Source organism: Capsicum annuum, chromosome 11 (assembly GCF_002878395.1).
Source record: "Capsicum annuum cultivar UCD-10X-F1 chromosome 11, UCD10Xv1.1, whole genome shotgun sequence".
Taxonomy (NCBI): Eukaryota; Viridiplantae; Streptophyta; class Magnoliopsida; order Solanales; family Solanaceae; genus Capsicum; species Capsicum annuum.
In genome coordinates this window covers 178119212-178130426 of record NC_061121.1, presented here as the reverse complement: position 1 = coordinate 178130426, position 11215 = coordinate 178119212, and the positions used below count along the sequence as shown (strand labels likewise).

Genomic DNA, 11215 nt, shown 5'->3' with positions numbered 1-11215 from the left:
TTTGAACTCTAAGATATATACATGTATACCAATTATTTTATTGATTGAAAAGTACTTTCCGATTGTATTAGTTTACGTTCGTCAAACTTTTGTTTAGCAAATACCCTTGTGAATTTAGCGTCTTAAAAGGATCATTGGGTAACTATGAGAAGCATCAAGAAAAAAAGGAGAACTGGTTACGCTAGCACTGATATGGATAAAAGAGTTAATATCTCAAATATATTACAATTAGGGGCATTTTAGTAAATTTATATGTTACCATACCGTATCATACCATCAAATCAAATAAAAAATCTATTATTAAATTGCAACAAATGATACAATTCATTCAAATATAATACTGTACCATATCATATTATATCATACCATACTACATCATACCATACGTTACGAAATCATGGCAACCCACCATACAAATAGGCTGTTAGTGTTTGTGAACCAAAACTCATTTAAAAAAAAAAGAAAATTCTCTTTGAGGTTCATATATTTACTGACAAATTAATCTTTAGAGAAATTATTGAGTGGCTATCTCTTGAAACTCCAAAACTTCTGCTACTTGATACTAGAAAAAGTGGAGGCGAGATCAAAGACTAGCTAGCGTGTTATTTTCATATCCTAGAGTAGTTAAGAATCTTTGTCTGAGGGTATTATAGTTGTTTTCTGCCTTATTTGGGTGTTCCAGACTAGAATTACCTAGAGAGAATCTTTGATTTGGCCCATTGTTTCCTTCTTTTTGAGCTTACTGGGTTAATAATAATCGAAATTCTTCTTTCTGTATTACAAAATTCGAATCTTGGGGATCCCTTGATTCTTTCTTTGTATTTTTGCTGTTTCTTATCTTCTTCGTCAATTCCAGCATTCCCCTAATTTCATGAAGGGGGTTTGGAGGAAGATAGCATCAAATTCACTTTTTTTTATTGTATTCCTCATCACATCTTCTTCCTAAATTCTGAACCTTTAATGTATGTTAGGTTTATTAGACTGTTAATTTCCCTGAAAAGGATCTTTGTTTGATGCTTTCCGAGTTGGAAGCTAGTTGGTGGTTTCTTGGATGAGTTTGTTCCATGTAATTGGGTTTGGTTGGAATCTAGTTTTGACTCTATGTTACTGGTTTGTGTCTCTGGTTTTTTCCATGAATGGTGAAGTTATGACTACCAAGAGTTTGCTTGGTGATGGGGAGCAGATAATGATGAAGTTGTTGGAAGTAATAGCAGAGGTGAGTTCTAAGATTTACTATTGTTATCCTGGAACCAGGAAAGTGGGAAACAAGTGGTGGAGGAAGCTTTTGATAGCATGGCTATTATTTTGGATTATTGTTTCTTTTTCAGTCTTCTGGTACATGAACAATCAAGCTTTTGAAAAGAGAAAAGAAACACTTACAAGTATGTGTGATGAGAGAGCTAGGATGTTACAGGATCAGTTTAATGTTAGCATGAATCATGTGCAGGCCATGTCCATTCTCATCTCAACTTTCCACCATTCTAGGAACCCTTCAGCTATTGATCAGGTCAAAGTACTCATCTTTACAATTTCATCTTCTTCAACACTATACAATTTTTACTTGCTTTATACCCGTACTCCGTTCCTGGGTTTAAACTTGATCCGCTCATCCTTAAGGTTCTTAGTACTGAACTCTCCAAATTATGGGTTCAAAATCAAACATTTGTGGAATTTTCAATGATTTTTCACATATTTATCTATTTCCCGTGGTTGAACCCATAGACAATGTGGTCCATACTCCCATGAATAATGAACTCTAAACCATATAAATTGTTGTGCTTGGTCATGAACCATTTTTTTCTTGTCGCTTTTATGTTGAAGTCCATACTCCTGTTTTTGATAAAATAGAAGTTAGTCAGTAAATTTTTCTTTTTAATTAAGTCTTTGTCGTATTCTTAGTTTACATTGAGCTTAAAGAACCAACTTAGTAATCTTTCTATTTAATTCACTAAAATACTGAAAAGAACTCTGCCCCTGCAGTGTACGTTTGCTAGATACACAGAAAGAACAGCTTTTGAGAGGCCTCTTACAAGTGGGGTGGCATATGCAGTAAGAGTGCTCCACTCAGAAAGAAAGGAATTCGAGAAGCAACATGGTTGGAGTATTAAGAGAATGGATACACTTGAACAAACTCCAGTTCACAAAGACAATGAGTATGATAGAGATGGCCTGGAACCATCTCCAGTTCAGGTGGAATATGCCCCTGTTATTTTTGCACAGGATACGATTGCACATGTAATTTCTGTTGATATGCTCTCCGGAAAGGTATCTTCTTTTATATTTCCAACTGTGTACGATACACCCTTGTGGTGGGGCCCTTCCCCGGACACTGCGCATAGCAGTAGCTTTAGTACACCGGGCTGCCTTTTTTATATTTAGTCATTTTACTTTATACTGGAGGGAAGTGATTAAACATGACATGGAGCAGTTACAGCTGACTGAGGATATGACCCAGAATAGGAAGGTATGGAGGAAAAATATTAGGATAGAGGGCCAAGGTGTGTGGTTGAGTCGTAGGCATTGGTAGGAGGGCTTTGGTGTCCTTGTTTGGCAGTGTTCAATTTTTTGGTAGATGTCATACCTATGTTATTTTATCATGTTCCATGTATTTTTTTTTTCTATATATACTGTTCTGTCTTGAGCCGGGGTCTATCGGAAACATCCTCTCTACTTCTTTAGAGGTAGTGGTATGGACTGCGTGCACTCTACCCTCCCCATACCCCACGATGTGGGAATATACTGGGTTTGTTGTTGTTGTTGTTGTTGTTGTACTTTCTGCTACACACACATACAAGGGGAAGTACAGAGCAAGATCCTTACAAATGATTGTGCTAAACAGGAAGATCGCGAGAATGTTTTACGTGCGAGGGAATCAGGAAAGGGTGTTCTCACAGCTCCCTTCAAGCTACTTAAAACAAATCGCCTTGGGGTGATAAAGACATTTGCAGTTTACAAAACTGATCTTCCTTCTAATGCAACTCCAAATGAAAGGATCCAAGCAACTGACGGGTATGCCATCTGATTTTATACAATCTCCCACTCTCTACCCAACTTTTGGAATATGTTTCTCCTTCATAGCGGGAAAAGAATCTCAGAACTGCCAGAGAAAGACAAAAGATAACAAACTTGTTCAACCTTTAGAATCCACATTCTGGAGTAAGCTAATATTTTGGAATACTTGTTGAATCAGTAAACTGGCAACTTCTCATGGCCAATTCATGTTAGCAAATTACACAACTATTTTAACGCTTCTTCCCTTTCCAAGCAGGTATCTTGGTGGAGTCCTTGACATTGAGTCACTTGTAGAGAAGCTTCTTCAGCAGCTTGCGAGCAAACAAACTATCCTTGTGAACGTCTATGATACAACCAATATCTCCCACCCTATTAGCATGTATGTTTCAAATGTGTCAAGTGATGGTGTGGAGCGTGTCAGTTCCCTCAACTTTGGGGATCCATTTAGAAGGCATGAGATGCGTTGCAGGTGATTATGTGCTTTCATCATTGGATATTTTCTGTTTCATTTATCTCAAGGCCTAGCTTCCATGTTGCTGATTGTGCTATTTTGTTTGCTGGAAGCTTATGGGAAGTAATTATTATTTTATTGAATGAGGTGTCATTGATTATTTTTCCTTTTTTGTGAACTGTCAATTTAGGCTTTTCTATCCACTTAGCTAGATATGGACACTGAAGATTAGAGAAGTCTCCAGAGAGTTGAATTTAAGATTGAATCCTCTGAGATTGCTATTCTTTTTTGCAGATTCAAACAGAAACCACCATGGCCTTGGCTAGCTATCACAACTTCGACAGGAATCCTCATAATTGCATTGCTTATAGGGCAAATATTTCATGCAACAATAAACAGAATTGCCAAAGTTGAGCGTGATTATGATGAGATGATGATGCTGAAAAAGCGTGCTGAGGATGCTGATGTTGCAAAGTCACAGGTATAGTCAGCTTAATTTGCTAAATGCTTCTATCCAACACTTCTTATGGGATAGGTTCTAAACTAACGTCTATCTTGTAGTTTCTTGCCACTGTTTCCCATGAGATCAGGACTCCCATGAACGGCGTTCTTGGTGAGTCTCAGAATTTTCATTTTGCTGCTTTATTACTCTTAGGGGTCGTTTGGTAGAGTGTATTGAAATGTTAATGCATGCATTAGTTTAATGTGTATTAGTAGTACCTTGTTTGGTATACCTTTTTACCTTATGTATAACTAATGCAAGTTATACACTCTATTGTGTATTAAGGTGTATATTACTAATACCTCAAAATCCATGGCATTAGTAATGCAATGGATCTAATGCATGCATTAACATGCTTAAAGACCCTATTACCCCTCAAAAAAATTGCTGCATCCTTTCCAACATATCTATTGAGGGTATTATGTAAAAAAAAAAATTTTTTTAGAAATTATGTTATTCATGTTTCTTTTAATACATCGAATCAAACACTGCATAAGAAAAATACAAGCATAACTAACACAAGCATTACTAATACACCATATTTTGCATTATTCTTATACACTCTACCAAACGATCCCCTAGTATAGTTAGGATATCGGAGTGATTACAATAAACATGTATACACTTGTTTCACAGGCATGCTTCATATGCTTATGGACACCAATCTAGACGTGACACAACAAGATTATGTTAGCACTGCTCAGGCCAGTGGTAAAGCTTTAGTTTCACTCATAAATGAGGTTTTGGACCAAGCAAAGATTGAATCTGGTAAGCTTGAGCTTGAGGCAGTTTGTTTTGACGTGAGGGCTACTCTGGATGAGGTCCTCTCGCTCTTTTCGGGGAAATCTCAAGAAAAAGGAGTTGAGGTACTCCACAACTTATATTTTCCATTTATTAAGGTCTTCTTTTTCCTATTGTGATCTAATTAACCTTTTATCTGGAGAGCAGTTGGCAGTTTACATCTCTGATAAGGTTCCTAATGTGCTCATTGGTGACCCTGGACGGTTTCGTCAGATTATCACAAACTTGGTGGGGAACTCTATCAAAGTAAGTTCACTTATCTCATAGACATTGGTCCCAGAAACTATAGCGGCAACAAAGAGCTCGACTTAGCTAGGAGCGAAAGCAGAACGCTACTCTGTAACCGAGTTTAAACAGGAGTAGATATATGAGTTTGTGCATGTTTGTGTTATGTAAATTCTCAAAGGGACATCTAAAATGAATATCCATCAGTTGCTTTCATTATGTAGGGATACACTGAGTGAGTTGCAGGAAAAAGTAAGTAATTAATGCAATCAATAATGTGCTTTTTTCTGTTTAGCAAATTCATTGATCAAAGTTGCACCAGATTTTGTTAGTGTTTTATCTAGTCTATATATTTCACTCACCTTGATGAAGATATATGATGTCCTACATCAGGGATCACATCCATATATACATGATATGATTCAGTCTAGCCAACCCCACCGCGCTTGGAATTGAGGCGTAACTGTTATAATTGTATCGGAGATATAGAGGCATCTAAAGGATTCTTTAGAGGGGTTGGGCTACCCAATATAATTTCTTTAGCTTGAATGCTTAGATTTTGTGACAAGGTATCAACTCCAACTTTTGGTAAACCCATTCTTACATGTGTAAATGTCCATTCAAGTCTACTTGAGAAACCTAGATTTGACTTACATTTGCTAGAAACTGTTTGATATATTAAATGACTCATATCCAGTATGTAAGGCCGTAAGGGCAAGGAGGTTGTCACATATATATACAATGACTCGCATTGATATACAAGGACAAGAAAGAGTTCTGGTGATATATACAATCAAACATTGCATATATAAGGGCATGTAAGGGGTTAGTTGTGGGTACTTCCCCCACTTAAGGATTTGGGTTGGATGATCATACTTTCACACTCTCTAAAGTATAATGTCTTTTTGCAGTTCACTGAGAAAGGTCATATATTTGTGACGGTCCATCTTGTCGAGGAAGTGATCGAGTCAGATGAGGAGATCAAGATTGAATCATTGTTAAAGAGCACTTTGAGTGGATTGCCTGTAGCCGATAAACGACAAAGCTGGAGAAGTTTCGTGTGTTTCAATCAAGAAGGATCCACTTCTTTCCCATCTTCCTCGTTGGACCAGATCAATCTAATGGTTTCAGTAGAAGACACTGGTGTTGGAATCCCTTTAGATGCTCAATCTCGTATATTCACCCCTTTCATGCAGGTTGGTCCTTCTATTGCTCGCATCCATGGGGGAACTGGTATTGGACTTAGCATAAGCAAATGTTTGGTACAGCTTATGAAAGGTGAAATTGGATTTGTAAGTTTGCCAAAGATTGGATCCACCTTTACTTTTACTGCTATTTTCACCAATGTCTGCAATAATTGGAATGAGAAGAAGAGCCAGCAAATCAGCAATCAATCAAACTCTGTTTCTTTAGATTTCCATGGCATGAGAGCCTTAATAGTTGACCCAAGAACTGTCCGTGCAAGGGTTGCACAGTATTACATGAAACGACTTGGAGTCCATACTGAAGTGGTCTCAGATTTGAATCATGGTTTGTCTTACCTAAGAACTGACAATGGAATCACAAATATGATCCTCATTGAACAGGAGGTCTGGGATACCGATTTGGGAAAGTCCAGTCCCTTTGTCAAAAACTTAAGAAAGATCAATGCTAGTGTTTCTCCTAAACTTTTTATATTAGCTAATTCTATAAATTCTAGCGGAGCTGGTGTCTCAGCCAATGGTTTTCCTACGCCATTTGTCATCATGAAGCCACTAAGGGCGAGTATGCTTGCTGCATCACTCCAACGTGCCATGGGTGTTGGTAACAAAGGAAATTCTACGAATGGAGAGCTCTCCGGTCTCTCTCTCTCCAAGCTCCTTCAGGGGAGAAAAATTTTGATTGTGGATGACAACAACGTGAACCTTAGAGTAGCTGCTGCTGCACTAAAGAAGTATGGTGCTGATGTTGTCTGCACAGACAGTGGTAAAAAAGCACTCACTTTCTTACAGCCACCTCATCAGTTTGATGCCTGCTTCATGGATATTCAGATGCCAGAAATGGATGGGTATGTTTCTTAAGAAAAACTATATTTTCTAGTTTTAGACCTAATCTATATTTTCCCTTGCTTATTTTTTGCATAATTATGATCTTCTGCTACCTTCATAGCAATTCCTTTATCGCATCTTCTGGGCTGTAAAAGTATCCTTCTGTGTTTATGGAAATGCTCTGTGATATGTTTGTCGAGCTAAATCTCTTTTAAGCTGAGAGTAACACTACAAATTAAATGACAGGTTTGAAGCTACAAAAAGAATCCGTGAAATGGAATCTAATATCAATAGCTGCATCCAATTTGGACAACTTGGTCCTGAAGCGTATGGAAATGTTTCAAGCTGGAAAGTGCCCATTCTGGCCATGACTGCTGACGTAATTCAAGCTACAAATGAAGAGTGTCAGAAATGTGGAATGGATGGTTATGTTTCGAAGCCATTTGAGGCTGAGCAGCTTTATCAAGAAGTATCACGCTTTTTCCATATCAAGCCAAATCAGAATACCTGAAGATTATTCCTGGTAAATTCTTGTGATCAACCTCGGGTAGAAATGTCATCGCCTTCATGGTGCCTCAGGATCGTCCCTGGTTTCTTTTTCAAACTGTGAGTGCTGTATGGCCCAAACATGACTACTTCTGCAGATTAGGATACTTCTTCAATATCTCAATGTCCACCATTTGGATTCCAATGCATTTTTTTCAGGTAATGAATCTCTGAAACTAAACTCAGAATGTACATAAAACTTCCAAGGATTGCTTTTGGATTCTTGTTAGGGTTTGATCTTGCATCTTCCAAGCTTGACGAGCAGAGGACATGTGCTTCTCTCATAAAGAAAGAAACCTTAAAAGAGTTTTCAATCCTTTTGATGCTCTAGGCTTCTTAGAATGGATGTTGCCTTTTACCATAGAGAGTGGTTTAGTTTATATAGCAATAAACATTGTTTGTAACAGAAATATGTTTCAAGTATATTCTCATTTCCTACGAGGCACATAGGAAAGTAGTCATAATAGATGAAAAAAGTTTTAGTTCAGTCAAAGTTCGTATAAACATAGGGACAGCAAACAGCTGAATTGCTTCTTTTCCTCGTGTATAGTACAAAGAACAAGTTTGATGTAGGACATTCTGCTATCAAGTATAAAGTAAGCATTTAAATTTTGCCTTGCAGATGTACAATTATTTGATATTGTTTCCTGCTTTCTCTCTCTCCTTGAAGAGAGAGAACCTTTCTACTATTTGACATCGAGTAATTACTACAATTTGGAGGAGCGGCTTTTTGGGTTAAAGATAATATAATATTGTACATAATGTGTTATATTTCAAAAAAATGTGTTAATGATGCAGTTCGAAGTTACACGAGTATATACTTTAATGGGAGTTTATCTGAACTCAGTTAATATTTGTGGAACTGAATTCCAACCCATTTTGTACAGTAAAATATAGTTGCACTCCATAAGATTGTACAGGAAATGCACTGTTGTCACAACTCACAAGTGCCCAACGCGTTTTAGGTAAGACGGGGATTTACTAACTACCCAGTATACAGTTTTGCTACCACTTGGTATGTCATATACTCCACCCTTTTATGAAGGGTGTAAGTATGTATATATATATATATATATATTATTCCTATCATACGCACCTCACACGTGTATCTCGCTTCATTCAGTTTTACAAAATCACTGTGATGTCTCAATGAGTATTTGTCTATCTAAAACAAATGATAAATTTATTTTTGTAAACACACTAAAATTTTAGAAAACTTATATCAAATCACAGGGAAATTTGTCTCAGCAATTATAGATACCATAAATAGTTCACTAAAATTTTTTTAATTAACAATTATCTATCACGAATACATGATTATTTTGTTATTATAAACTTCAAGAACATACTAAAATTTTAGATAACGTACCTCAAATCAGAAGTAAATTTATTTTTTTAATCATAGATATTATCAAGATTGTAAACATCAAGAACTAAAGTTTAGAAAGTTTACCTCAAATCACAAACAAATTTGTGAACGACAATAACAAAGAAAATACTTGTTTGCTAACTACATTGTGAACGTATTGCTATAAAAAGGAAGGATTCTCAATTTATAAGAAATTTTAGGTTTAGTTTTACTTTCTTCCTCTTGATATTTTTGATGTCCTTTTGTCGGTTCAAATTTGTATTTATTTAATTTAATAAATTAGCCTTTGTGATTTTTTCTTTTTTAGGTTTAGTTTCTTTTTTCTTTTTTCCTTTTTGTTCCTCCATACGTTTTGTTTTTGTGTCCTTTTTTAATTCAAAGTTTTTCTTTTTTATTTACTTTAACAAATTATATATAAGGTAAAATTTTAGTAATTGATTTAGAACTGTTAAACTCTATGATTTCTTTTCTAACTTAAGTAAGGACTTTAATTAGTTTCAAAATCCTATTATTAATAACAATAAAATGATAATAATTTGAGGAAAATAGTGAAAAGATGATTTTGTCTAAAGAAGAAACTTGTAATGAAGGGCAAAAAGTTTTAATTACTTTTTTAAGGGTCTTTCCACCTTTAATATATTGTTATATTGCTAGTTTAGAGTATATGTTTTGCACGTGTATCTTTTGTCAATTAATAAAATTATTATAAAAAATAGCAACCGATGTTAAAAGAAATGTAAAATTTATTTAAATGATATAGCTTCACATTATAATTTTTTTTTTATTATAATTGCAAATCATAAATATGTTGAAATCGACAAACAACTCTTCCAAAGTTGGAACATGAAACACACATGTTGATAATGTGCAATATAATGGTAAAGGAAGAAGAAGAAGAATATATATTCTTATTTGAAATTCGATTTATAAAAGAAAAATTATGCCATAGCTTGTGTTAGTACAGTGTATGCCGTATGCGTAACATAAAAGGAGAAGTGTTATCAATTCAAATACTTTAGGAGTTTTATACATATTTTCATTGATTTTAGAGTTTTACACCTTTAAATAATAGGAAATGGCTCTCACGTATCTTATGAGGTCTTTTACGTATGCAAAGAAAAAATAATTATAATAGACAATCTTCATACAAAAGTTGGGGTGTCCATATATTTAGAAGTCTTTGTTAGAGTTTTTGCTCGGATTTTCTTACTAAAATTGAGTTTTAGTTTTCTATTGAAGGAAAATAAAAGTAGTACTACAATTATTTTTATTTTTTCGAAAAATATAAAACTTCATATTTGGCAAATCTTTCTTGGAGGAAAGGTTTTGAACATCTATAAATAGAAGACCCCCTTCTCATACCAGGATACATATAACATCCACAATGTAGTCTTTTAAAGGTTTTATTTAGGGGAGATTTCTCCCAACAGTTTTATGTTCTCTCTAATATTAGTTTTTATGTGTAGACCAATTGGTCAAATTATATCAATAATATTATTTTTTTAGTATATATTTTATTTTTCATGTGAATTATCATCCTTTCGATTTGGAAACTTTAAACTTCCGTATGACAACCTCTCAATTTCAAATCCAACAAGTGGTATCAGAGTCTATGGTTCAATGGTTTGATGGTTCATATTTAGGACATGTTGAGATTAAAGTCGCAACCAATTTAATGATAGTAAAGATATTTTGTCAAATAAAACTACATGCGGAGACAATTGTCAATCATATTTTTAATAATCATATTGTTACATATTTGAAATGCGTGGGAGATAGGGGAGAGGTTGGCGGGAATGGGGGTGTGGGAGTGTAGGGGGGACGTGGATAATATGTGGGACAGGGCGGCAGCGTGCATCAGGGAAAATGCAAGGGAGGTGTTGGGTGTTTCTAGGGGCCGGGCCGGACATCATCGGGGGGATTGGTGGTGGAATGAAGAGGTGGGGAAGAAAGTGGAGACCAAGAAAGAGTCGTATGCTAAGTTGGTGGAAAGTAAGGACGAAGAAGAGAAGCGGGTAAACAGGAAAGAGTACAAGCTAGCAAGGAAGGAGGCGAAGTCAGCGGTCACGGCAGCTAAGACGGCTGCTTTTGAGAGCTTGTATGCAGGGTTACAGGGGAAAGGAGGGGAGAAAAAGTTGTTCCGACTCGCTAAGGCTAGGGAGAGGAAGGGTCGTGACCTCGATCAGGTGCGGTGCATTAAGGGGGAGGACGGTAGAGTGTTGGTGGAGGACGGCCACATAAAGAAGAGATGGCAGTCGTACTTTCATAGGCTCTTGAATGAC

At 36.0% G+C, this 11215-nt stretch overlaps 1 protein-coding gene across 6 annotated transcripts; it reads left to right on the top strand.

The window, feature by feature from the left end:
* Positions 1-394: 394 nt before the first annotated feature.
* On the top strand, positions 395-8185 carry LOC107847554 (histidine kinase 3). 6 transcript variants are annotated; one of them, XR_007046929.1, is made up of 11 exons: positions 395-1507; positions 1981-2265; positions 2840-3009; positions 3269-3481; positions 3758-3944; positions 4025-4076; positions 4602-4831; positions 4914-5012; positions 5903-7038; positions 7265-7624; positions 7724-8185. XR_007046929.1 is itself a non-coding variant. In XM_016691885.2 (11 exons), exons 1-11 carry the CDS (start codon positions 1052-1054, stop codon positions 7527-7529), a joined length of 2862 nt encoding a protein of 953 aa, XP_016547371.1. In that variant the 5' UTR covers positions 446-1051; the 3' UTR covers positions 7530-8185. The 6 variants fall into 6 exon arrangements, 5 of the variants coding, with proteins under 5 accessions (XP_016547370.1, XP_016547371.1, XP_016547373.1 ...); XM_016691885.2 differs by having other exon boundaries at positions 446-1216; positions 1448-1507; positions 7265-8185; XM_016691886.2 differs by having other exon boundaries at positions 962-1216; positions 1329-1507; positions 7265-8185.
* The last annotated feature ends 3030 nt before the right edge of the window (positions 8186-11215 follow it).

What these genes read in the sequence shown, in the direction of transcription:
- LOC107847554 (XM_016691884.2), top strand. Translation starts at nt 1,052, where the DNA reads ATGAGTTTGTTCCATGTAATTGGGTTTGGTTGGAATCTAGTTTTGACT. An exon ending in AGGCATGAGATGCGTTGCAG is followed by an intron (nt 3,482 to 3,757) that starts GTGATTATGTGC and finishes TCTTTTTTGCAG; the next exon opens with ATTCAAACAGAAACCACCAT. An exon ending in CTCAAGAAAAAGGAGTTGAG is followed by an intron (nt 4,832 to 4,913) that starts GTACTCCACAAC and finishes TCTGGAGAGCAG; the next exon opens with TTGGCAGTTTACATCTCTGA.